At 46.2% G+C, this 26,980-nt stretch overlaps 1 protein-coding gene across 2 annotated transcripts in view; it reads left to right on the forward strand.

Moving 5' to 3' along the window:
- Tep1 (telomerase associated protein 1) overlaps positions 1-26,980 on the forward strand; it is a 46,227-nt gene that overhangs the window by 2,047 nt on the left and 17,200 nt on the right. For both annotated transcript variants that reach the window (XM_055608650.1, XM_055608651.1), the window contains exons 2-32: positions 1-345; positions 1,591-1,776; positions 2,335-2,469; positions 4,350-4,511; positions 4,955-5,116; positions 5,406-5,483; positions 6,569-6,693; positions 6,888-7,045; positions 11,164-11,273; positions 12,022-12,112; positions 12,306-12,492; positions 14,362-14,530; positions 14,994-15,155; positions 16,411-16,488; positions 17,625-17,752; positions 18,220-18,279; positions 20,173-20,331; positions 20,923-21,099; positions 21,362-21,482; positions 22,395-22,519; positions 22,755-22,868; positions 22,956-23,073; positions 23,209-23,403; positions 23,501-23,676; positions 23,757-23,913; positions 24,048-24,227; positions 24,533-24,625; positions 25,843-25,975; positions 26,088-26,238; positions 26,479-26,612; positions 26,765-26,853. The exon at positions 1-345 is cut by the window's left edge and continues 114 nt beyond it. In XM_055608650.1, coding sequence (XP_055464625.1) covers positions 1-345; positions 1,591-1,776; positions 2,335-2,469; positions 4,350-4,511; positions 4,955-5,116; positions 5,406-5,483; positions 6,569-6,693; positions 6,888-7,045; positions 11,164-11,273; positions 12,022-12,112; positions 12,306-12,492; positions 14,362-14,530; positions 14,994-15,155; positions 16,411-16,488; positions 17,625-17,752; positions 18,220-18,279; positions 20,173-20,331; positions 20,923-21,099; positions 21,362-21,482; positions 22,395-22,519; positions 22,755-22,868; positions 22,956-23,073; positions 23,209-23,403; positions 23,501-23,676; positions 23,757-23,913; positions 24,048-24,227; positions 24,533-24,625; positions 25,843-25,975; positions 26,088-26,238; positions 26,479-26,612; positions 26,765-26,853 — 4,458 coding nt within the window. The remainder of the gene's footprint in view (positions 346-1,590; positions 1,777-2,334; positions 2,470-4,349; positions 4,512-4,954; positions 5,117-5,405; positions 5,484-6,568; positions 6,694-6,887; positions 7,046-11,163; positions 11,274-12,021; positions 12,113-12,305; positions 12,493-14,361; positions 14,531-14,993; positions 15,156-16,410; positions 16,489-17,624; positions 17,753-18,219; positions 18,280-20,172; positions 20,332-20,922; positions 21,100-21,361; positions 21,483-22,394; positions 22,520-22,754; positions 22,869-22,955; positions 23,074-23,208; positions 23,404-23,500; positions 23,677-23,756; positions 23,914-24,047; positions 24,228-24,532; positions 24,626-25,842; positions 25,976-26,087; positions 26,239-26,478; positions 26,613-26,764; positions 26,854-26,980) is intronic.

Genomic DNA, 26,980 nt, shown 5'->3' on the forward strand with positions numbered 1-26,980 from the left:
CTCTCCTTGGAGAACCGGTGCCTGACCATGCTCCCTGACCTCCAGCCCCTGAAGAAAATACACAGATGTACATCTGTGCAGCCAGACATCCTCTCTTTGGAGAACCAATGTCTAGCTACCCTCTCCACTGTAAAGAGCACTGTATCTACCAGCCCCTTGCTCCAGTGTCTTCACATTTCTCACATGAGGCCAGCTGATTTGGGTAGCCCGAAAACTAGCAATTGCCTGGTTCCTAAGCTTCCTCCCAAGAAGGTTCCATGTTGTCCTGAGGAACCAGACCTTTCAACTGGTCCCGGGGTCCTGGAATCCATCTCTACTATGGCTCCAGTTCAGGAAGTAGCTTTGGTAATTGTTTTCGGATGGTCGTCTTGACTTAGCCTTCTAGTTGTTGTTGTTGTCACTAGATTTCAGTGCCTTAGTTTCCTCCTCTGATGCTCTGTCTGGGGACCTTTCCTCAGAGCATTGTTTTTTTTTTTTTTTTTTTTTTTTGGTGTCAGTCTTTTAATTCTCTTGGACAGTTCTAGGAATTTAACCCAGAGGCATGGAAATGGTAGGCAGGCAAACTACCACTCCAGTCTCTCATGGCCTTTTCTGAGGTGCTTTTTTTTACCTTAGGGCTGTCTTCACTGGCATCTTTATTCTTATCAAATATCTAGAGATTCTGGGTAATAGATCACATAAATAGTCCTTGTCTCTAGAAAACCTCTGATCAAGAAGAAAGCCCAAAAATATAAGAGTTTGGTTCCCAGCACCCACGGCTGTCTCTCCAGCCAGAAAGAAAAAAAAAAAAAGAAAGAAAGCCAACATGATTATTACAACAGAGTCAGCCTGGTGCCTTTGAGGGTAGATGTGGGTATATCTACTATGTCTGGGCTCATTCCTTTGTATGCTAATATGCTAACACACGTGCACTTAACACATCCATTGAGCGCAGTTAGTACATGGATCAGAATTAGCAGACAGGGACACATTTCGTATGCAGATACTTGGGGAAAAGTTAACCTGAACCTTATGGTAGCTCTGCTAACTATAAAGTATATAGCCTTAGGCAAAGCTAATATCCCTTTGGAGCTTTACTTTCCCCATCTCTCAAATCAAGCCAGTGAAAATGTGCTTGACAAGGTTCTGGTCCAAAGTACAACAGCTGTCACCCTGCCGTGATTTAGGGCTTTGTAGAGTCAAACATAGATTATTCCATCAAAACTCCTGGAGGAGCCTGGGGCTTCTGGGGGATTGATATGGGGCTTGGCATTCTTCTGACTCAGAAAGCATCACAATGTGCATGGAAGGTATGTGAGAGGCCTTGGGCTTTCAGACTGCCAATCATGAGATGGCAGTGGAAAAGATCACCGAGCACCTGAGTAAGCACTCAGAAGCCTGGCTAGAGAAAGGTAGTGTGAGAAAGAGTACCAAGCTAGAGACTGGACAGACTAAAGGTGGTTAGTGTGTGTGTGTGTGGGGGGGGGTGAAGGGAAAGGGCTCATTAGTTTAGAGATGTGGCCTTTCACATCTCTGGGAGACACTTCTCGACCCTTCTGTTTGAGGCTCTGATGTGTACATGGTGTGATTTGTAACTGCCACTGGTTCTAGGGTCAGCGGGGCTTCTCGGAAGAAAAGGAAACATGGGCAGAGAAAGACAGGGCGGAAGTCCCCATGCCTTTGTACAGTCTAAGCTTGGGAGAGGAAGGAGATGTGGAGGTACCAGTCCCAAAACTCACACCCGGACACTCCGAATCGAATCCTGAAACCACTGACCAGGTCCTCCAGGAAAAGAAGGTAAAAATTCTAGTGTTGGGAGGTTGATGGTGGAGGGAAGGGTGAGGATGGAGACCAGAGCAGGACATCTCCCTAGGTGGAAGTTGGCAGACGGGACATGATCCTGTTCTTATTTTGTGCTTCCTAATCCACTTGTCCTGAATTTGTAGAGGTACTGTGTGTGTGCCTTGTGCTTGTGGAGAGGTCAGGAAGGATGTCAGACCCCTCTGGTGGCACATGACTTTTAGTCTGAGTACTTGGGAGGTAGAGGCAGGTGGATCTCTGGAAGTTTGAAGCCAACCTGCTCTATAATAGTGAATTCTAGCTAGGGCTACAGAGTTAGACTCTGCCCCCTCCCCCCACATCACCCCAGACGTTGTATCCTCTGGAGCTAGAGTTAAAGGAGGTCATGAACCAACATGTGGGTACTAGGAACTAAACTTTGGTCTTCTGCAAGAGCAGCAAGTGCTCTTAACCACTGAGCCATCTCCGAGGCTCCTCTTTCTGGACTGCACAAGTTGGCCTGTGTAGATCAATCCTTACTTCCTCCTCTTTTCTCCTGTGTTTCCCAATTTGTAGATGGCGCTCTTGACCCTACTGTGCTCTGCCGTGGCCTCAGATGTGAACATAAAAGATGCATCTGACCGTACCCGCGCATCCATCCTTGAAATCTGTAGTGCACTGGCCCTCTTGGAACCTGAATTCATCCTTAAGGTATTGCAGTAGCAGTGTGGTTATGGTATGAAGAGCTGGTAACTGGCTCTCTGTGGGGGCGGAAGGAATGTTTGCTCAGGAAAGGAGCAAGACATCTGGGTAAGTCTGGGACCTAGTTCCTGGGGTTCTGTGGAGAAAGCTGAAATGGGGGATACACTAGGATTGGTTTGTACAGGCTAAATGCACAGTGCTAACCTGAGGGAGTCTTATCAACACACTGAAACTTGGCTCTGGTTCCAAAGGTAAATAAGATGCTTCCCCCAACGTCAGTGTGCGGAGTGATAATGGCTGCTCCTGGAGCAGAGAAGAGTCATGTCCTAGTTTCATTCTGTTGTTGTGAAAAGTCACTCTAACCAAAAACAACTTAGGGAAGGAAGAAAGAGGATTTTTCTTTTTTTACTTACTCTTGCCGGTCACAATCCATCACTGAGGGAGGTTACTGCAGGAACTTGAGGTAGTAACCATGGCGGAACACGGCTTACTGGCTTCTACAGGCTCATGCTTAGCTTTCTTTCTTTCCTTTTTAGCCTTTTTCCTTTTATTTAACCTGACAAGATTGTGTACAGGATATATACAGCTCAAAGGATTGTCACAAAACGAACACAGTTGTTTAATCTGGCTAACTAGTTGCAGAAACGGAACATTACTACAGTCTCTCCCAGAACCTACTTCAGACCCAATCCCTGTCACTTCCTCCTTCAGCAGAAACAGCCACCACCCTCAGAGAAGTTGCCTACTAAGGAAAAAGGAACCCTCAGTTAGATCCTCCTGGCTTTGGGGGAAGGGTAGGGATGATTAGGATGCTAACTTCTAACGCCAACTCTCAATGTCATATATGTATACATTATACTTTGGGCTTTTATGGGGAGGTAGGGGAGTCTTTTGCCAACATTGTAACATTCATTCACAATGTTGCACACAGCTAAAGCTTACTGTTGTTGGAAGATACTCTGTATACCACAGCTTATCTATAGCTACAATTTAACAGTGAATTGTTTTACCTCTGGGCCATCACAAATAATGTTGTCATGAGCACATATGCCATTTCAGTGTGCACATGGAAGCATTTATACTGTATATGTTTTGTGCCAAGATTAAAAATTTCAGATACTGATCAACCATTATTCAAAAGTATTTGTACCAATTCCAGCTCTTTAGCTAACTTTCTTACAGTCCAGGATGACATGCTGAGGGACAGTGCCACCCAGAATGGGGTGGGCCATCCTTTGTCAATTGATAATTAAGACGATCTTCCCCCCCAGACATGTTCATGGGCCAATCTGATCTAGGCAGTCCTTCAACGGAGGTTTTCAGATGGCTCTAGGCTGTGCCAAGTGGACAAAACTAACTAGGACCAGGGGGGAAATGTTTTCTATGAAGCTTTGGACAATGCAGGCTTAATCAGCAATTTTAACCCTTGGTAAGCTTTTTTCTTTTCTTTTTTTTTTTTTTTTTTTAACGTTGTAGTGCTTTATTTTTACCAAGGAATAATTTAGATAGTGAATATCTTTTTCTTAATATAATTTGCATAATTCTAATGCTGAAAGTTACCAAAAAGATTTCAGAAGCTGTTTTCAGGAAGATGAGAACTAGTTATCAGCTCATTATTTTTGCCTTAACTTTTTTTTACATCACATCCATGTTGCCATCAGTAAGTTTTTGATAGGTGTTGGTATGAAGGGTCTTTCAACCAAGGTCAGGCCTGGTTGGTGGAGCAGATGGTCAGGAGACTAAGTGTTGCTTGCACTTGATATTTTGTAGGTATTGTGGCATGTGCCAAAAAGGTTTTATAGTAGCAGATTCAATAAGCGAGATAGTTTAGGGCATGGAGTTAGGGGATAGGGGACCAACATTCCAATCTCTTCTACCCTCTTCCGTAGGCATCCTTGTATGCTAGGCAGCAACTTAACATCCGGGAGGTAGCCAATGCAGTCTTAGCCATTGCTGCCTTCTTGCCAGCCTGCCGTCCCCACTTACGACGGTATTACTGTGCCATTGTTCACCTGCCTTCAGATTGGATCCAGGTAGCCGAGTTCTACCAGGTATGGTATTTAGTACCTTGTACTTTGATCTTCACAACCCAACCCCTGTTGTTCATGGAGGAAATTTTCAGATAAGTTAGCCTTTCTTCAGTTTTCCTCAGTCCAAGTGCCTGGGAGGGTTACATTTTTTTTTCCGTAAGAGCTGAGTGGACTAATAGAGTAGTGAGATAAGGGTTGGATCAAAGTTTGAGAAAAAGTTGACCTTACAATGGGCTTTCTTTGTGATGATGATGATGAGCTCAGAAAACCCTGCCGACTTACCTTGTACACAGAAATGTAATTTTGGACATGGGACTAAGAAATTGTTCCCTATTCTTGTTATCACAGAAGTCTAGGATCTTGGTGTGTGTGTGTGTGTGTGTGTGTGTGTGTGTGTGTGTGTGTGTGTGCGCGCGTGTTGGGGGTTGGGTCTCCCTTTGGCTGATCTCTTTTGTTCTCAACAGAGCCTGGCAGAAGGAGATGAGAAGAAGTTGGTGCCTCTACCAGCCTGCCTCCGTGCTGCCATGACTGAGAAATTTGCCCGGTTTGATGAGTACCAGCTAGCTAAGTACAATCCACGGAAACACCGATCTAAGAGATGTTCCCGGCGTCCACCCCGCCCTCAAGTCAGTCTTCGCCTCAGCCCTGGGCATCCACAGCCCCTTTTCTCTGGGGAGGGAGGGATAAAGGAACATGATGAGCTTGGGGGATGCTACACAAAAGTGTCTGATATGTCCATATTCTAGAAAGCAAAGGAGCCAGAGAGGTCCAGATTATGTTTGTGGAGCTCAGCGCCAGGAAGAACAGGGTCATCTCTGTAAACTCGCTTCCTGTTCATTAGAGATACTCTGTCAGGGCTACTGGAATGGGCAACCTCCACTTCCCTGTTTGAAATGGTTTCTCCTGTCCCTGTAGAAGACAGAACGTCCATTCTCAGAGAGAGGGAGATGCTTCCCAAAGAGCTTTTGGCCTCTTAAAAACGAACAGATTGCGGTAAGTTCCTTCCTCGGAAGTTGTCTGTATGTATGGACAATCCCTTTTAGGTTGAATGTAGAAATAGAATTTCATCAATTTTAAAACTTCCAATAGCCAGTTGCCATTATGTTGTGTGGTTCAGAGAGTAAGGGGGTAGGGAACTACTTTTTTTTTTTCCCTCTGTTGTTCTTGGTGTTATAGTTTGTTGACAGGTGACATATGCAGTTGGAGAAATGAATTTAAAATGTCATAAAACGTATGCACTCCATATACAGTTTTAAAATTTTTTTTATTTATTTGTTTTATGTGTATGGGTGTTCTGTCTGCATGTGTGTCTGTGTACCATGTGTGTGCCAGTGTTCTTGGAGGCCAGGGGAGGGCATCAGATCCCCTGGGATTAGAGTTACATACATTTGTGAGTCACCATGTGGGTGCTGGGAGTTGAATCCTGGTCCTCTAGAAGAGCAGCCAGTGCTCTTAAACACTAAGCCAGCTCTCCAGCCCCTCTTAGAAAGTTTTCAAAGCAAACAGATGCCACCACAATTAAGACTCATGTTGGAGATAAGACTTGCCTCCTTTTCTCTCTCTGAGAAAATAAGGATGTTCTCTATTCTCATTCTTATTTTTTATAACCAGTTATTCCATAGTAACCCCTGATAGTTCAGTCTTGTATGATTGAAACACAAGGACTCTCAGAAAGCTGTTATTTTTCTTCTCCCTTTTTCTTTTGGAACCCAAAGAACTTCTCTCTCTCTTCTTTTTCTGTTTTGAGATGGTCTACCACATGGCTATGCTACCTTGCACTCTTGGAATCTATTGCAGTTTTTTTGCCTTAGCTTCCCAAGTTGCTGGGACTGTCAGGAGTGTCAACAGCAGCCCTTAGCTGCATCTCTGTCTTTGGGATCTCCTTCCTACATGTTTTGCCTTGCTGTTTCTATTCTTTGTCCAAATCTGTTTTAGAGAAAGAATGAAATTACCTCAAAGGTATATGATCATTTTGTGCTTTATTTCCTGATATGGTGTGGTAGGCGTAAGCTTTTATTTCTGATATCCCATGTTTATGGATGAAGTAAAGCCTGTGGTATTTGGGGCTGCTTTCACAGTTTGAAGCAGCTTACAATGCAGTACCAGAGAAGAAGAGGCTACCAAGGTTCACTCTGAAGAAGCTGATAGAGCAACTGCATATCCATGAGCCTGCCCAGCACGTCCAGGCCCTGCTGGGCTATAGGTGAGACACATCATTTCGAACACAGTCCATGGCCATGGTCTGTCCAGTTCATTCGTGGCTTCAGTCCTTTGTAGTTCTCAGTCCCAGCAGTCTGAGTTTAGGTGGACACTGCTGTGAACATGACTGGCCGACTTTGGCACTTTTCTGTTTTTTTGTTAGCTTTGAAAGGATAGGTACTTTCTTTTCTCTCCTAGGTACCCATCCACCCTAGAGCTCTTTTCCCGGAGTCACCTCCCTGGGCCGTGGGATTCTAGCAGAGCTGGACAGCGGATGAAGCTCCAAAGGCCAGAGACCTGGGAGCGGGAACTGAGCTTGAGGGGAAACACAGCCTCTGTCTGGGAGGAACTCATAGGTAGGTGGCCTCGACCAGCACAGTCCTTTTCTGTCTTCCCCCTCTGTGTTTCTGTGCCTTGAAGATTTCCACACAATGGTGCAGTTATTTTCCAATTTAATTTACATAACTAAAAACAATTGGAGTTTTGAGGTTTGCCATTTACCATACCACTGTGGACAGTGGAACCTACTTTAAACACTGTTGAATATCATAGGTTGATCATGATTCCAGATGGGTGTAGGTGATACTCAAATCTTCAGAAACACAGGGCAAAAAGGTGATAATGCTTCCCTGTTTGCACCTGATAATTATTCCACCTGAGTAAAATTAGATCTCAAAATGTTAGAACCTCTGAAGAAATTCACACAGGGCTAGAAAACTTCAGTCATTTACCTATACTGATAAAAGAAAAAAAATTCATACTGGGAAGACCAAATTACCTTCAGTCTTTCCTTTCTCCATTTATTGTCTATTTTTTTAAACTTTTATTAATTACACTTTATTCACTTTGTATCACCCCATAAACGCCTCCCTCCTCCCCTCCCAATCCCACCTTCCCTCTTCTTCACCCATGCCCCTCGCCAAGTCCACTGATAGGAGAGGTCCCCCTCTCCTTCCTTCTGATCTTAGTCTATCAGATCTCATCAGGAGTGGCTGCATTGTCATCTTCTGTGGCCTGGTGAGGCTGTCCCCCCTCACGGGGAGGTGATCAAAAAGCAGGCCAATCAGTTTATGTCAGAGGCAGTCCCTCTTCCCATTACTATGTAACCCACTTGGACACTAAACTGCCATGGGCTACATCTGTGCAGGGGTTCTAGGTTATCTCCATGCATGGTCCTTGGTTGGAGTATGAGTCTCTGGAAAGACCCCTGTGTTCAAATTTTCTGGTTCTGTTGCTCTACTTGTGGAGTTTCTGTCTTTTCCAGATCTTACTATTTCCCACTTCTTTCATAAGATTCCATGCACTCTGCCCAACAGTTGGCCATAAGTCTTTCATGTTTTCATTGTTTTAAGGAAAATATTTATTTTGTTTTTAATTGGGTGTATGTGCATGTGAGTCCAGGTGCCCTCAGAGACCAGAGACGGACATGGAATACCCTGGAGCTGGAGTTACAGACCCACTGTAGGTGTTAGGAACCAAACTTAGTACCTGTCTGAGAGCTGTACTCATTCTTGACTGCTGACTCACTCCCTTCACCCCATTTTGAAGGGTTGGAGAGGTGGCCCAGTGGTTAAAAACATTTGTTGCTCTTCAAGAGGACCTGGGTTTGATTCTCACCACCCATGTGGTAGTTTGAAACCATCTGCAATTCCAGTCCTGGAGTATCTCATACTGTCTTCCAGCCTCCACAGGACCAGGCATGCTTATGGTTCACAGACAGACATGCAGGCAAAACACCCATAAACATATAATAAATAAATGACTAACCTTATAAAGAAAAACAAATGTTCTTTTCTCTTCTAGACCCCTTTCCTTTTGTCTCATCTTTTGTCTTTGGAAATTTAAAAGCATTTTTCTCTTTGTTGACATTTATATAACTTTAGACCTTGATGGAATTTTGGAAGGCTTTCCAGTTTTGGAACTTTAGAAGCCTAAATGCCCAGTGCTGGTTGTTATATATTGTGCTCGGGGCAGCTTGAATTGCTTTGCTACTTACTATTCTCTGTGTAGGTGGCTCTGGTGATGTGTGCCTAAGAATTGCCTGGGAATTAAATGCTCCCCATCTGTCAGCCTTTTCACCAATTTACACATTCAGATATAGTGGTGAAGGGGCTTGGATGTGGGTAGGTGTGGTAAGGCACACTTACAATCACAGTGCTTGGGAAGCTGAGGCAGGAGGATGACTAGTTTGAGACCAGCCTGGTGAGATCTTATCTCAAGCAAACAACAGAAACAAATAACAAAGAATGATGTGGTGCTAGGCTGAATCTATATGCATGTCTTTACTTTTTCACTATGGCTGAGAATCACTAACCCTGAAAAATTCAACTGTGACATTTATCTTGTTTGAGGCTACATCCTTTATGGTTAATTTCTTTAAATTTTTTTTCATTTTATTTATTTATATGTCTATGTGTCTTAGTCCCTGTTCTATTGCTGTGAAGAGACACCACAACCAAGGCAACTCTTATTAAAACAACAACAACAACAAAAACCATTTAATTGTGGACTTGTTTACAGTTTCAGAGGTTTAGTCTATTATTATCATGAAGGGAAAGCATGGTGCTTGAGTAGTAGCTGAGAGCTATATCCTGATCTGCAGGGTCATGGGAGAGGGAGAGGGAGAGAGGGAGAGAGAGAGAGAGAGAGAGAGAGAGAGAGAGAGAGAGAGAGACTGGCCTTGGCATAAGCTTTGAAAACCTCAAAGCCCACCCCCAGTGACACACTTCTTCTAACAAGGCCACACCTACTCCAACAAGGCCACACATCTCATAATCTTTATAATCCTTTCAAACAACGTTCAAATGTAGGAGTGTATAGGGGCTGTTCTTATTCAAACCACCACAAAGGATGTTTTGCTTGTATGTATGTCTGTGTACCACATTTGTGCTTGGTGCCTGAAAATGCCAGGAGAGGATATTGGATCTCCTGGGACTGGAGTTACAGGTGGTTGTGAGCCACCAGGTGGGTTTTGGGAAGTGAACCCAGGTTCTCTGGGTAAGCAGCCATTGCTGTTAACTGGTGAGGCATCTCTCTAGCCTTGCTTTTAAATTTGAGGTAGAGTTTCTTTTTATTGCCCAGGCTGTTCTTAAACTCAACTCAAACTTATTTTTCCTCCTGCTGAGGTTATAGAAATGCTCACAGCCCTAAAGGCACTTCCTTTCTCTGTCTTCCTCTCTTTTCCCCTCCCTTTTTGAGAATGTCTACTTGTGTAATCCCAGATAGTCTTAAACTGGCAATCCTCCTGCCTCAGGCTCCCTAGTGCTGAGGTTATGCTGCCATGTTGGTCACTTAGTGTGCACACAGAGGCCAGAACCTTGATGGAACTGGATGTGATCGCCCACAGGCAATTAACTGGTTTCCTTTTGTTTCTTGATCTTTTAAAATATTTTTTTTTTGAAATTAAAATACAGTTACATGGTTTCCTTTCCTCCCTCCACCTCTTCTCTTGTACTGACCTCTTGCTGTCTCTCAAGTTCATGGCCCTTATTTTTTTTGTTATATTCCTAAATATAGAAATACATCCCGCTCAGTCTGTGTAAAGTCACTTGTGTGTACGTGATTTTTAAGGCTGAGCACTTGGTATTTAGTTAACCAGTTTGGGGATTCGGATTAGAACCTACAGCCTCCACTTTACTAAACCAAAATAATAAGTATTTATTACTATATACCCACTGAAAATATAGCGCTTTCTATTCTTCCTTTAAAAAAAAAATTACACTTGAGGCTAGAGAGATGACTCAACAGTTAAGAACATGTATATTGCTCTTGAAAAGGACCTGAGTTCAGTTCCAGGCACCCACATCGGACGACTCACAAACACCTGTAACTTCAGCTCCAGGGGATATTAGATCCTCCTCTGGCCTCTGTGGATACTTGAAACAAGTGGTGTGTACACACAGACACACACACACACACACGAATAAAAGTAATTTTAAAAAGAAAAGAAAGTTTGATCAGTGGTGGCCCACGCTTTTAATCGCAGCACTCAGGAGGCAGAGACAGGTGGATCTCTGAGTTCAAGGCCAGAGTGGTCTACAGAGAGAGTCCCAGGACAGCTAGAGCTACACAGAGAAAACCTGTTTTGAAAAACCAAAAGTTACACTTATGTGTTTGCTAGGGGATGGGGGGTAGGGTGTTGTGAGGAAGGACAGTTGCGGTAGTCACTGCTCTCTTTCCATCAAGTGAGTGGAAAAAGAGGAATACATTTTACCAGTTAAACCTGGAACGAGAGCCAGCAGATAGTGACAGAAGTTGCTATTAAAACATCTGTCCAATAAGCAGAGTTGTATAAGTTTTTTTGCGTCCCGCCTTAGGCCAATCCCTGTTTCGTGTTGCTGGATCTTGAAAACATTTTGAGTAGAGCAGATTGCATTCTCCCATTTGAACTTCTGTGTGGCTCTGTGCTTCCTGCTCTGGGCTGCAACTTTGTGTCTGTCACTCACTCGCTTTATCCTGTCCCGCATGTCTGAAGACAGGGGGAAACTCCCCTTCATGGCCATGCTCCGCAACCTGTGTAACCTGCTGCGCACTGGGATCAGTGCCCGCCACCATGAAGTTGTTCTCCAGAGACTCCAGGACGAGGTAAGTATGATCAGTGGGAAGTATGTGGCTCAGCAACAAGATGCTGGTCAGGAGATGCTGCCCCTGTTGAGGCCAGGCTCTTCCATGTGGCTGAGAGTGGTCTTGGCTACCAGCTTCTTTCTGTGAGGGATGTAAGATGTATGGAAAGATAGACATGTTGGGAAGGACAGGTCTCGGGGTTTGGTCAGTCTCCCAGAGATTATAATAGAGAGTAATAACTTCTATGTTTAGTTTGTGAGCTCAGAATCAGAGAAGGATCCCCATCTGTGAATAAGCTCACTTCAGGATCGGTGTAGTATAAACAGAAATGGGCTCTGGGGCTAGAGAGATGGCTTGGAGAGGGTAAGGGCACCAGCTGCTTTTCCAGAGGACCTGGATTTGATTCTCAGCACCAACATGGCTGCTCACAACCATCTGTAACTCCATTTCCAGGGGATCTGGTGCCCTCTTCTGGCATACATGTGGTGTACATACATACTTGCAGGCAAAAGACTCATACACATAAAATAATTTTTAATTTAAAAAAATAAAGATAAAGACATGGGGCTCCTGTTACATTCTCGTTTTACCTTTTTCTTTACCTTTCTTTCTTCCCTTTCCTCTTCCTCTGTTTCTTTTTGAGATCTGTTTTTCTCTCTTCACCATCCTCCGAGCCTGGTAGAGTTACTGCTTCCTTGTCTGGGTCCTGTAGGCTCCACGGCTCCTTGTTTTCTCTGGTTCTCTGCTCACTGTTCTTCTTGTTTTTCAGAAATCTGTGCTCCACAGCCGGCAGTTTCCATTTAGATTCCTTAATGCTCATGATTCTATCGACAAACTTGAGGCTCAACTCAGAAACAAAGGTATTCTTTTTCTTCCCATCCCTGTCTGCCTCTCCTGTGTAAATGAGACAGGTATTTTCAGCCTCTTGCCTTGCAGATTTAGGGTGCTGTGTAATCAGTAGCCAGACTATTGCTAGCCCTAATAGACATGGGGGTTTCGCATACTAAGGGACTAGAAGCTGCCTGACTTGGCAATTTTCCTGTTACCTCACAGCATTGCCCTTCCCTTCCAATATAACATTGGTAAAGCGGATAATTATTAGAAACTCAAAAAATAGCAAGAGCCCTGCCCACCAGCGTTCCCTGTGCACCCTGACGCGTAAGCAGCTTCGGGCAGCGATGACTATTCCTGTGATATACGAGCAGCTGAAGCGGGAGAAACTGAGGCTGCACAAGGCCAGGTATGTGCTTGCCAGCTGGGGGAAAAGTAGGGCGAAGGAACTCACGGACAGCATTAAGGAGCTGTCACAGAGCCAGCCAGCCATTATCCTCTGGAGGTGTGCTTTCATTTAGTGCCACAGACCTGTTTGTTTCCTGCTGCTTTTACCCCCAAATCCAGTCTTCAGCACTTATATTTAACCTTGTCCCGTGAAAAGCATGAAACCTGAACTTCTCTAGCTTCAACTCTGTTGCTTGAGATAGTTCTACTGGTTCTGAAAGATGCAGTGAATGTATGTAGCGTCTCTTGTTATGGGGTGAGTTATAAGTGGGTGTGAGCCACCTGATGTGAGTTGTGGGGAGTGTGGGGGCTTGAACTTACATCCTCTGCAAGAGCAGTACACACTTTTTAGTCAATGAGCCATCTCTTTAGACTCTGGAGACAGAGTCTCCTGCTGTGTTGCCTGGGTTGGCCTTGAACTTGTTGTGTAGCCTCTGCTGGTCCCAAATATGAGATCCTTCTACCTCAGTCTCCTCAGTACTGAGATTACAGTTTTGTGCCACCACGCTTGTTACTCACTGATGGTTTTTGCTTTAGCTTTTGCCTCCCAATGGACGTAGCTGATGAAAGAAACACTTTTTAGATTTCCAGCTAACAAATACAGTAGCGTGACAGACAGAAAACTCACCTTCCAACTGCCAGTAATGCAATCTGGGTAAAGCAAAAAAACATCAATGAGTAAGCCATGAAAGCTGGTCTATGTGAGACCTTATTTCAAAAATTGTCCCCCTCCCGTGGCTGGAGCGATGGTGCAGTGGTTAAGAGCACTGGATACAAATCCTCCCACCCCCCACCCCCGCCCCGAGCTCAGGGAACCCCACAGAAGAGGAGGCAGGAAGAGTGTAAGAGCCAGAGGGGATGGAGGACACCAAGAAAGCAAGGCCCTCTACGTCAGCATGATTAAAGCATGTAAGCAGTCACAGAGACTGGGGCAGCATGCACAGGGCCTGCATGGGTCTGCACCAGGTCCTCTGTGTATATGTTACGGCTTCCAGTTTGGTGTTTTTGTGGGACTGCTGAGCTTGCGGACAAATGGGTCTCTGATTCTTAAGTCTTCCCTTGGACTCTTTTCTGGGTTTGTCTTGTTCAACTTTGGTGTGTTTCATCTTATATTTTATTTAGTTATATTTTATTATTATCTCTTAGAAGCCTGTTCTTTTTTAATAGGTGGAAAGGGAGTAGTGGATCTGGATGGGAGGGAAGGTGCAGGGGAACTGGGAAGAGTGGAGGGAGGGAAATTTTAATCAGGATATAGTATGTGAGAAAATAGCCTATTTTTAATAAAAGGACAACAACAAAATAATATCAAACCTTTATTAAAAAGAGAGAGAGAGAACGCTGGGTGCTCTTCAGAAAATCTGGGTTTGAATCCCACCCTCCATGTGGTAGCTCATAGCTGTCTTTAACTCTAATCTCAGGGGATCCAAACCGTCTTCTGGCCTCTGCAGGCACTGCACATAATGGTACACAGACATTCAGGGCGGCAAAACACTCATCCACACAAAATGATGAAAGGATTTTGAAAAATTAGCACCCCTTAGTAAGGAGGTAAGCCGTGCCTCTTGAAGCAGGTACAGATGAGCGTGGCAGGTGGTCTCTGCACTGGCTCCACTGCTGCCGCTGCCGCTGCCTTCCTGCCATGTCAGAGTCCGGTGGTATTGAGAAAGGTCTATCCCAGCCATGGAGGTAGGCTGTGGGAAGAGAGGAAAGTGCTGAAGGAGGGAGAGAGAGGACTCAGTATTGGAGTGGCACGTTTTGTCTTTCCATCTGCCTCAGAGTCGCAGGCAGACGAGCTTCTGAGCTGCCATGTCCGTGTCTTCTCTTGCTGTAGACAGTGGGACTGTGATGCTGAACTGCTGGAGCGGTACCGCCAGGCCCTGGAGACAGCGGTGAACCTCTCTGTGAAGCACAACCTAGCCCCGTTGCCAGGCCGAACCGTCTTGGTCTACGACACAGATGCAAATGCCGACAGGCTCTGTCCCAAGAGTCACTCACAAGGGGTAAAGAAATTAAAAAAAAAAAAAAAAAAAAATCTTCCAAGGGCTGGCAGGATGAGAGAGGCTTTTATTTCCCTCTGGTTCTCTGGGAGCCACACAGACTCTAAGAAGCTCTAAGAAGAGTTATGTCCCCGTTGTTGGTTCCCTAAGACAGTTTTAGTCAATCCGACTTATGGATCATAATACTAGCATTTCAAGTTTGGTTAGCTAATAATGACCTCTAAATTTCGGTCACAAGTATGTCTCACATTCACTTTGCTGTGTCCCAGTTATTGACTTGGGCAGGGATTCTGACTTCTTGCTGCTCCCCGAAAGTCAGTTCTTCAAAGGGTCTGCTGATGGTGACCCCTTCTGAGAGACCCGTGATTCTTCTTTCATTTCCCCAAACCAGGAGTTTGGCCTCTAGAGCTGGGTAGGCAAGGTTGGGTTCTAAATTTAATTTCACAGTGATGCTCTGTTCCGTCAGCCTCCCCTGAACTATGTGCTGCTGTTGATTGGAATGATGATGGCTCGGGCAGAACAGGTGACTGTTTTGCTGTGTGACAGAAGAACTGTGAAGAAGATACCAGTACTCACAGCAGATGAAGGTATCCTGAAGACTGCCATCAAACTTCAGGCTCAAGTACAGGTCAGAGACACACCCCTGCTATCAAAAAATATATAAAGGACAGAGGCATCGGTGTATCTCAGATAGTTAAGGCATGACTAGCCAGGCGTGACTGTGCAGCCTCAATTCCAGCACTCAGGAAGCAGGATGCAGAAGCCAGAAAAACAAGTTTGAGGTCAGCATGGGGATACATAGCTGTCTCTGTCTCTTTCTCTTTTTCTTTCTTTCTTTCTTTCTTTCTTTCTTTCTTTCTTTCTTTCTTTCTCTCTTTCCTTTCTTTCTCTCTCTCTTTCTCTTTCTTTCTTTCTTTCTTTCTTTCTTTCTTTCTTTCTTTCTCTCTTTCCTTTCTTTCTCTCTCTCTCTTTCTCTTTCTTTCTTTCTCTCTTTCCTTTCTTTCTCTCTCTCTTTTTCTTTCTTTTTTCTTTCTTTCCCTCTTTCTCTCTGTCTTTCTCTCTTTCTCTCTCTCTTTCTCTCTTTCTCTCTCTTGCTTTCTCTCTCTTTCTCTCTTTCTCTGTCTCTCTTGCTTTCTTGCTTTCTCTCTCTCTTTCTCCCATGTAAGCTGGGCTTGGTGGCACATATCTTTAATCCCAGCACTTGAGAAGCAGGAGCTGGCAGATCTCTCAGAGTTCAATCAGCCTGATTTACATAGTGGCTTCCAGATTAGTCAGGACTACATAAAGAGACCCTCTCTCAAGAAAAAAAAGAAATGAAAAAGAAGCGCGCGCGCGCGCGCGCGCACACACACACACACACACATAATTTTGAAGATTTCTCAAACAAATTGATGCTGCTTTTTAAAAATTGATTATATTAGTCTTTCACCGCCATAAGGAAATACTGGAGGCAAGCTGATTTTATAAAGGAAAGATGTTTATCTTGCTCATAGCCCTTGAGGCTTGAGGGCATGGCCCTTCCATAGGCTGACTGTTGAGGATCTCATGGCAGGTGAAGTGCGGAAAATACACGCAGAAGAAGATGGTTGCATCTTGAAACAAGCTACAGAGTGATTGATGGCTCAGGTTCAGGTTTTTACAACTTATCTTTGCAGGAGCTCAGAGATACCATGGACTCTTCTAAGAGTACTTTCCTGATATCCTTAGAGTATCTCACTAGGCCTCACCTGTCTGCACCAAGGTCCAGCTCAGCCCCCTCTTTCTACCTTACAGTGGGATCAAATTTCAACACAGGAGCCTTTGGGGGATACATTCAAACGGCATCCAGAGCAGAACATTTACACCTCAGGCACAACCTTGTAACCCAAATTTCTTTCCTTTAGGAGTTGGAAGAAAATGATGAGTGCCACCTGGACACTTTGGAGAAGTACCTGATGTCTCTAGCTGTCCACAGGACCCCTGTGAGTCTTTCTCAGCTCCCATGAGACTTTCCCTCCTAGCATTTCCTCCACAGTCTGTTCTCATTTGTTGTCACCTATAGCTGAGGCTGGCCTTCAAAACCTTATTCTTCTGCCTCCCCCTCCCAAGTCACAGATGTGGGATATGTGTCTAGTTGCTTCTGATCTTTTGACCCTTCAAATTGATATTTCAAACTTTGTATTGCGTTCATCAGCTCACTGCTCAGTGGAGTTCCTCAGGGTTGTGCTGGTAAATCTTTAGTGGTCAATGGAAGATAGAAGTGTTGCTTAATGACAGTTGCTAGTTCTCCTGTGTGAATTGTTCCGCCATGGCAGCCTTCAGGCTACCAGCATTATGCCACTGAATATAGAACTGTGCAGAAACACTCAGAAGCTTGTCATTGCATTGTATTTCCATAGTAATGAGATATAAATATGCTCAGGGTTAGATAACAGTGAAATGTAGTAAGATAATTAGAAGGTGATGCATTCTGAGAATGTGTTACCTGTGTCTTGAATATAATAGAAATGTTGTAGTGTTGGGAATTGAAGTCGGGGCAAGTGCTTCACCTTGAATTATACTCGTAAGCCCTTTATCGAACTGAATGTTTAAATTGGCTGTATTGGCTGGGTGTGTAGAGAATGTGCTTCACTGAGCATGCTCAAGGCCCACGTCAAGAAACATAAAGTAGCCAAACTTAATAACTGGCTCACAGCCCAGCATGATGGCACACCCCTTTAATCCCAGCAGGAATTGGAGGTAGGAAGATCTCTGTGAGTTCAAAACCAGCCTGATCTACATAGTGAGCTCACTGTGTAGAATAGCCAGCTCTACATAGAGAGACCCCGTCTCCAAAACAGTGGCTCACGAAATGAACAGTCGTCTGTCATGTGCATGAGTGAACTGCACAGCATGGCCCCTTAATTCTTTGCCTTTTCTTCCCATCCCTGCCGTCCCTGATTCTTTGATGCTACCCTAAGTTGAGGCGCAGTGGTGTCCCTTCTAAGCACTTTTAGGAGCTGCAGTTTCTCCTTCAGAGTTCTAACTCTTCAATCCTTAGACATCTTGAAGCTCTGAGCTTATCCATGTCTAATCTAGCCTTGTTCCCTGGTCTCAGCTTCCTCTTTTCATCTTACAGGTTGACAGGGTCATCATATTTGACCAACGGATGGAATCTGAACTGAAAGTAGCCAAACAGATGATCTGGCAGCATGTGAATTCCAAGTGCCTCTTTGTTAATGTTCTCCTACGGAAAACCCAGTACATGTAAGGGTGCTGGTCGTTCCTGTCCAGTGTCCGAAGTCAGTGATCCATATTTTCTGCCAAAGTCTCACTTGTTTGATACTTCCTGTCTTTTGCCTTCTTGCTTTTTAATTCTACTGAACTTAAGTTTCTAGGACCTTTAAGGTCTTTTTATACCTTTGTGCTATTAGAGATTGGACACTGAGCTTTGCTCCTTCTAGAAAAGTATCCTACCGCTGAGCTGTACTCTGGTCACATAATTCTTTTAAGACAAAATTGGGTACACTCAGGGTGATATGCCTATCGATCACAAAGCTGTTATACAGAGGGAAGGTGTTGGGAGGTACAGTCTAGGTTTGTAGCCTAGGCTGGCTTTGAATGTGCTATCCTCCTGTTTTCATGGGGCCGGTCCTGGAACTGCAGGGGTAAACTACCACACCTGGCTCCAGGAACTGGTTTTGGTGCTTAGTGATTGCTTCTTCCTTTGACAGATCACCAAATTTGAATCCCAATGATGTGACCCTCTCAGGCTGTACTGACGGGATCCTGAAGTGAGTACAGAGTGGGCATCGGAGGAGATGGAGGCTACATTAGAATGCCCTTAAAAGACTCTCTATGCCTGTTCGTGTATGTATTTATTTTTCAAAATGAGGTGGTTTATTTTCTTTCACAGATATCTAGGCTTATCAGCAACACAGTGTGATAGGGACTCTAGCCTTCACTGTCTTAATGCCTCTACCCTCAACAGCCTCCACCTCCTGGCTAAAGATGGTGTTTCAGTTCTGTCTTCCATATAGCCAAGCTTGTGCTACAGCCACTAAGAAAGAGGAAAAGTGGGCTGGAGCATTGGTTTGTGGGTTAAGAGTACATAGTGCTCTTGCAGAGGAAATGGATTTAGTTCCCAGGACCCCTGCCAGGTGTCTCACACCTCCTGTGACTCCATCCAGCTGCAAAGGGATCCAGCAGGTTCCTGCAGCTCCAGGAGATCTGAAGCCTCTGGCCTCTGCAGGTGCTGCGCTGTGCACGCGTACCCGTGGACATACACATAAGCACAGGATTTTTTCTTTAAAAAAAAAAACAAAAGGAGAGAGCTTTCCTCTCTATTTTACTGAGTTGTTGTTTGCAATTATTTTATATATAATTTTTGTTATTCATAATCTTATTTGTGTTCTTCTCTTTTAACTTTTAAAATTGAGATATAATTATATCATTTCCCCCTTCTATTTCCTCTCTCCGGTCCCTCCCATGTTTTGCTCCTCTTACTTTCTCTCAAGTTTATAGTCTCCTTTTCATTGATATTGTTATTTACACATACATATGTGTATAAACATGTGACTACAACTTGCTCAGTTCCTTTGGTGTTAGTTGTATGTGTATGATTTCAGGGCTGAGCACTGGTACCGGGTAACACATTTGGTTCTCATCCCCGGGGAAGATGATTTCTCCCACTCTCAGCATTCCTTAGTTGCCTGTGGTTCTTTGTTTAGAGTGGGACCCAGTGGGTCTATTGGTGGTGTACTTGTCCAGGCCTTGTTTAGGCTGCCACACAGAGACATATACACAAACACATAACTGAGACTTAAAAAAATATATTTTTAAAAAGGAAAAGAAAGCCAATTGTGGTGGTGCATACCTTTATTCCCTTGAGAAGCAGTAGCAGGTGGATCTCTGAGTTTGAGGTCAGCTTGGTCTACATAGTAAGTTCTAGGCTAGCCCAGTTTTCATAGCGAGACCCTCTTTCAAGGGGGTGGGGAATGACATTACTTGCTTTTATTTTATGTATATGAGTGTTTTACCTTCATATGTGTGTATGAACTATGTGTTATGCCTGGTGGCCAAGGCAGAAGAGGGTATCAGATTCCCTGGAACTGGAGTTATAAACAGATGTGAGCACCCATGTGGGCATGTGGGTGGTGGAAACCAAACCCCGTGTCCTCTGGAAGAGCTGCAAGTGTCTTTCTGAAATCTTCCTTGGGTGTCGCCCATGCTCTTCAACTCACATTGGGAAGCCTCAAGCAACTGGGAGCTTTTGTAGTTGGTACAGAGCCGATCACCCAAGACAGGGATGGTCTTAACCCATAACCCAGGGATCATAAGGTCACCATGCACAGTGAGTGGGAGGGGCCAGGCTGGTGACTTCCTTCACCCTCTGTTTTCTGTAGTCTCACTTGTTTTCAGGTGTGCTTTCCCGGCTTACAGATACCTCTCTTGTTTGGCTAGGGTTTTTGAGATGAGGTCTTGTTATACAGCCCAGGCTGGCCTCAACTTGTGATTTCCCCTAGCTGAAGTTGAGAATTGTGGACAAGACCTACCCAGCGTGCTTTATGGCTGTCTTCCTAAGGGGTGCCACGAACAGGGCAGACATGTTTTGTTCCCTGTTTCTCTTGGAACATCTTGCTGGTTCTGATCTCTAACCTTCTGTTCCCATTATGCATTTTGTTTAGGTTCATTGCAGAGCATGGAGCCTCTCGTCTTCTGGATCATGTGGGCCAACTAGATAAACTATTCAAGATTCCCCCACCCCCAGGAGAGACGCAGGTTCTGTCTCTCCGGCCACTGGAGGAGAACGTCCCTGGCCCCTTGGTTCCTATTTCCCAGCATGGGTCAGTCTAGGTTGTGTGACTTTGTGACCTGGGAGGGTGGCCTTCAGAACCTGGAGAATTCCTGTGACTGCCATTCTGTCTGCTAAGGTGGCATTTGTTCTATTAGTAAGGTAGTTTTCCTCCCCAATCAGGGGCTTCCTGAAAACTGTCAGATTGTAAACCTATTCCTTGCTTTACTAGAAAAAAAAAAAAGTTTGAATATAGGGAAGACTTCCTGACAATATAGCCATAGGTAAAAAGATTTAGAGCACAGGCTGTGGCTTATCATACAGGCTTTGCCAAATGTAAGCTTGAACCTTACATTGGTTTTAATATCTTAAACATAGTTAAGGATGAGGTCAAGGTTTGCCTCGAAGTATTGCTATCGTTATAATAATGATTATCTGAAGAAAGAGGCATGTACGAAATGGCAAGTGGGGCTCAGATTTCAGGTTTCCACCATTGGTCCCACAGCGAGGGTATTCCCTAAGACACTTCTGCTGTCTGCTGTAGAGATTTATGCCAAGTGCAGAATGGTAATTGTACCTATGGCTGTGGACTTGAGAGGGGGACTGATCCCTAGGCCAAACCCAACGCTGCACTTACCTACAGATGGCGCACCATCCGGCTCTTCATTTCCTCCACCTTCCGTGACATGCATGGGGAGCGAGACTTGCTGATGAGATCTGTGCTGCCAGCGCTGCAGGCCCAAGTGTTCCCCCACCGCATCAATCTTCATGCCATTGACCTGCGCTGGGGTATCCCTGAGGAAGAGACCCTAAGGAACAGGTGCAGGGCCACAGGGAGGAGGGCCTGGGTCAGGGGTGAGAGGACGGAGTGGTTGAACTCAAGTGGTCAGATCAGGGTTGGGGCTGCTAGATCAAGTGAGGGTGAGGGAAGGCTTTGCCTTTTTGATACCAACAGGAGCATTTTATCTTCACTTTGCCCAGTGTACGTCAGGGCCCTGCCTCTTCTGTATTTGTGCCTGTATTGCGAATTGCTTGAAACTACCCCCAGTGACTCTTTCTTGTTCCCATAATCATGCCTACAGACAACTGGAAGTATGCCTCGGGGAGGTAGAGAACTCACAGCTGTTTGTGGGGATTCTGGGCTGCCGCTATGGCTATGTTCCCCCCAACTATGACTTGCCTGACCATCCTCACTTCCACTGGGTAAGGCAGCCAAGGTGGAGGGGCTGGGGAAGAAACAGGAGTGGGGAAAAGCCAGCTTGGCAGAAACCCTGGGATGCTGTTCCAGTAGGTCCTTGAGTCTTGAAGGGAAACACAGGCAGAAGACTCTTTGAGACCACAGCCTAGATGAAGCCATTCCTTTGAGGGTTGAGGGTAGATCTGGTTGCCTCCCTTTGGACATGTATAGACTATGTGGCTTTGTTGGAAACAATGTGGTCTAAATTAGCCTCGGTTTCAACACATCTTAAATAGAAACAACATGTACATTTCAAGGTTAGTATGAGATAGAATTTTATGTAGCTGGGTGTGGTCATGTATACCTGAGATTGGGTAGGAGGGTCAGGACTTCCAGGAAAGCCTGAACAACTAAGTGACATTGTCTCAGATTATAATGAAAAAGGTCAGGGAATCTGGGCATGGTGGCTCATGCTTTTAATGCCAGCACTGGGGAGTGAGAGGCAGAAGGATTTCTGTGAGTTGAAGGCCAGCCAGGGCCACATGGTGAGTCAGTCTCTCTCTCTCTCCCTCTCTCTCTCTCTCTCTCTCTCTCTCTCTCTCTCTCAGGGCCACATGGTGAGTCAGTCTCTCTCTCTCTCTCTCTCACACACACACACACACACACACACACACACACACACACACACACACCAAAGGTCTGGGAATATAGCTTAGTGGTAGAGTACTTGCCTATCATATGTAAGGTTCTGAATCCAATTTCCAACACTAGTAACACTTTAAAATATCTAGTAGATGTCAATCATTTGGTAATTATTAGCTGTGTCTGGAGGGAGGACACACGTTTACTAAAATAAGGGTAATCCTGGGCATTTGAAGGCTTCCAGGGTTGGTTGATGCTTGGGACTGATCCTGCCTGTGTCTTCCTTCTCTGTGTAGGCCCAGCAGTACCCATCAGGGCGTTCTGTGACAGAGATGGAGGTGATGCAGTTCCTGAATCGTGGCCAACGCTTGCAGCCCTCTGCTGAAGCTCTCATCTACTTCCGAGATCCTGATTTCCTCAGGTACCTTCTGTTGCTACCAAGTCAAGTTTTCCTCCACAGAAAGCCAGATAGATTCAGTCCTCAACCACCCAGGATTCAGCACTGAAAGGGAAATGGGCTTCAGAGCGCATGTCTTTGTCACCCCAAGTCAGATCTCAACCTGAATGCAAAGTTTTAGGGGGCCAGAGCCTTATCTCCCAGGCTGGTGACAGGAGTCTGAATCTGGCCTAACCCCTGGGGTATCTTTGATGGTCAGCTCTGTGCCAGACGCCTGGAAACCTGACTTTATTTCTGAGTCAGAAGAGGCCGCACATCGGGTCTCAGAACTGAAGAGATACCTACACAATCAGAAAGAAGTTACCTGTCGCAGGTGAGCCCTGGGAGGTGGAGGCACTTATCCAGGTGAGGTGTGGTGAAGGGAGCCTACTCTGACTGCTTCTGTTTGCCTTCCCTGCAGGTACTCCTGTGAATGGGGAGGAGTGGTGACTGGCCGGCCCTATGCTGGGGGGCTGGAGGAGTTTGGACAGCTGGTTCTGCAGGATGTGTGGAGGTTGATCCAGAAGCTTTACCTGCAGGTCAGCAGGAGTGCTGATGTTGGAGGGGAGCAAGCATGGTAGCCCTGGGTGGGGAGCAGGTTGGTGGGGGTCTGGGTTCTAGGCCAAGAGGTCCTGAGAAACGTGGAAACATCATCAGTGTTCTGTGACCCTCAGCCTGGGCCCCAGTTGGAGCAGCCAGCCTCCATGTCAGATGATGATTTGATCCAGGCCAGCTTTCAGCAGCTGAAGAACCCCCTGAGTCCTGCACGACCACGCCTCCTTCAGGATACAGTGCAGGGGCTGATGATGCCCCGTGGGAGGCTGAGCCTAGTGACTGGGCAGGCGGGACAGGGCAAGACTGCCTTCTTGGTATGAATCTCAGGCAGGGGGAAGGGCTTTGGAGGTAGGGCAGGGGGGCTGTGCACACAGGAAAACGTAAACATGGTTTTTGTTCTGCCCTATGCAGGCCTCCCTTGTGTCAGCCCTGCAGGTTCCAGACGGGCCTGATGTGCCCCCCTTAGTTTTCTTCCACTTCTCAGCAGCCCGCCCTGACCAGTGTCTTGCTCTCAACTTTCTCAGACGCCTTTGTACCCACCTGCATCGAAACCTGGGAGAGCCGAGTGCCCTCCCCAGCACTTACAGGCATGTACCTACCTCGAGATAAGCCAGCCATGTTGCTGTCCCTGCTTCCCCACCTCTGACCCTGACCTCTTCACACACAGAGGCCTGGTGTGGGAACTGCAGCAGAGGCTGCTGCTCAAATCCGCTCAGTCACTGCAGCGTGGTCAGACCTTGGTCCTTATCATCGATGGGGCAGATAAGTTGGTGGATCGGAATGGACAACTGATTTCAGACTGGATTCCCAAATCTCTTCCCCGAGTGAGTGTGATGCTGAGCTGAGAGAGGGGGAAGGTTGGAGAGAAGGGTGCCATGGAGTTATAAGGAGCCGGACCTCACTGAGGCTTTTTTCTTTTCTCCCCCTACGTTTCTGTTTCTTTGTGCGAATATCACAGCGAGTACACCTGGTGCTGAGTGTGTCTAGGGACTCAGGCCTGGGAGAGACCCTTCAGCAAAGTCAGAGTGCTTATGTGGTGGCCTTGGGGCCTTTGGTCCCATCTTCGAGGGCTCAGCTTGTGAGAGAAGAGCTGGCACCGTATGGGAAACGGCTGGAGGAATCACCTTTTAACAACCAGGTTGGACCCGGCCCTGGGCTGGTGGGGGTGTGGGGGTAATCGGGTAGCCATGAGGGACTTCTGCTGGGGCCACTGGATGCCTTCCTAGGACTGCTCTTTGGGTTTTTCCAGACCTCTCTGCCAGGGGAAGTTGCTCATAAGATAACTTTTATTTTTTTTCATAAGACCACTTAGACTTTTCCATGCTGCCCAGTCACTCTAGAGAGGATGCGTAGAATTATGGCTAAGGGGGGCTGGGCTGGAAGTTTTCCTAACTATGGTAGATGTCCCTTAATCCCCATGCTGAATCCTCCACATCTGACCAGATGCGGCTGCTGCTGTCAAAGCAGGGTTCAGGCCTGCCGCTGTACCTGCGCCTCGCCACGGACTACCTGAGGCTCTTCATACTCTATGAACAGGTCAGTTGTTCCCTGTCCGCAAAATCTTAATGGGCTTCCCATTACTGTTACCCTCCTTAGTCTCCGGTCCTCATCCCTGTTGGTCTTCCTTACTTTTCTGTTGTTCTGATAAAATATCCTGACACAAGCAGCTTAGGGTGGAAGGATTGTTGTTTTGTTGCTTGTTTGGTTTGGTTTGGTTCTGGCTCACAGTTGGAGTTTATAGTCTGTTGTTGCAGCCAGTGGCAGAAGCTTGGAGCAGCTGGCTACCTCACACCTGCTGCCAAGAAGCAAAGAGCTATGAGTCCTTGTGCCCAACACGTTTTTGCCTTTAAACAAAGTGCAGGCTATCAGCCAAGGGAATGGTGCTGCCCACAGTGGGTAGGCCTTTCCACCTCAAGTTCCCAGGACATGAGCAGAAAGAAACCTGATTCTTGACTAAAATATCACACAAATAGGCCCTATCCAAGTTCCCGATAAAGTCTTTGTTGCTCTCTGAAAGTTCTGGTATTATTTTTTTTCCTTAGTTTCATTTTATATTGCGGTGATAAGACACTGACAAAGGCTACTTAAGGGTATAAGTGTTCCTTGTTCACAGTTAATGGTGGTGAGGGAGCCATGAGGAACTTAAGTCAGGAAACAGAGGATGAATGCATGCTCCCGCTCAGCTTCTTTACTTTAAAAAATATATTAGATCTGTTTATTTTATCTTATGTGTGAGTGTTTGACCTATATGTGTTCTCTGTGTGTGCTTGCTGTCTGTGGAGGTCAGAAGAGGGCATCAGGTCCTCTGGAACTGGAGTCACAGAGGATTGGTAACCGTCATGTGGGGCTGAGGATTAAAACCGATGCCTCTGGAAGAGCAACAAGTACTCTTAACTGCTGAGCCCCCTTTCCAGCTTGCCAGCTTCCCTTTTAGTTCAAGATCCATCTGGGGAACAATGCCCCCCACAGTGCGTAGGTCTTCACACCTCAATTATGCAACCAAGATAATTCCCCATGGGCATGTCAGAGGCCCATCCTTGAGGTGACGGGCACCGCACCATCATGTCATCATTCACCTTTGGCTTCCTCTGGTCACCTGTTTCCTATCCTTGACTTTTGCTTCTCTCTCAGCTGCTTTTCTTTACATTTTCGTTCCTCCTCCCTGCAGTTCTTGCTACTCCATCCCTTCTTGTACTACCAGAGTCACTTGTCTGCGTCCTCTCTGACAAAGCCTGCTCTTCTTTTGCTCCCAGGTGTCCGAGGGGCTGCGAACCCTGCCCGCCACTCTCCCACTGCTGCTGCAGCACATCCTGGGCACCTTGGAGCAGGAGCATGGCCATGAGGTCCTTCCTCGAGTTTTGGCTGCCCTTGAGGTCACGCGTAGTGGTCAGTGCTTGGGCAAGGATGGGAGGCTGAGGGCCCAGCTATTGGAGGGGTTGCGTGTAACGGAGGTGGATTCCCTGTGTGGTTCGGCGTGTCAGAGAGTTTGCATTTTCAGGTCTGACTGTGGACCAGCTGCATGCAGTGCTGAGCATGTGGTTGGTTTTGCCCAAGGAGACTAAGAGCTGGGAAGAAGCAGTGGCTGCCAGTCACAGTGGAGACCCTTACCCCTTGGGTCCATTTGCCTATCTTGTCCAGAATCTACGCAGGTAATGCTGCCCCAGCTGAGCTCCCAGCAGGCTCACTGCCTCTCAAGTTAGGACATCATATGATTCTTCATCTCACTCTTTCTATGGTATAGTTCCAACCCATGCCTCCCAGGCCCTGAATGCTGCTGGTGGTATTACCAGCTCTGTGGTGGGAATGACAGAACATTTCTGTGCCAGCACGTTCACTGACTGCCTCTGTTTCTTCTCCCTTGCTCTTCTCTCCTCGTCTCTCGGGGACAGTTTGCTAGGGGAGGGCCCTGTGGAGCGCCCTGGTGCTCGTCTCTGCCTCTCCGATGGGCCTCTGAGGACAGCAGTTAAACGTCGCTATGGGAAAAGGCTGGGCCTAGAGAAGACTGCGCACATCCTCATTGCAGGTTATTGCAGCCGGAGTCAGCTTGGGCGGGAGTAGGAGGCTTGGACCTGGCGGTCAGGACCATCCACTGGCCTCTGGGTAGATAACTCCGCTGTAGCCTAAGAGCTTGGAGATGCTGCAGCAATAAGCCCTTCTCAATGTCTGTTCTCGCAGCCCACCTCTGGAAGACATGTGATCCCGATGCTTCAGGCATCTTCCGAAGTTGCCCTCCTGAGGCTCTGAAAGATTTACCGTACCACCTGGTTAGTCCCCACACTGCGTAGATTCCTTAGTCCGCTTGGGCCGTTCTTGGATCCCTTTCCACTTTCTCACCAATCTCACCAGTGGCTTCAGGTTCTTTGTCCCAGGTCCTGGGTGCAAGTCCTAATG

The sequence above is a fragment of the Psammomys obesus genome, unplaced genomic scaffold (assembly GCF_907164565.1).
Source record: "Psammomys obesus unplaced genomic scaffold, mPsaObe1.curated_primary_1811, whole genome shotgun sequence".
Taxonomy (NCBI): Eukaryota; Metazoa; Chordata; class Mammalia; order Rodentia; family Muridae; genus Psammomys; species Psammomys obesus.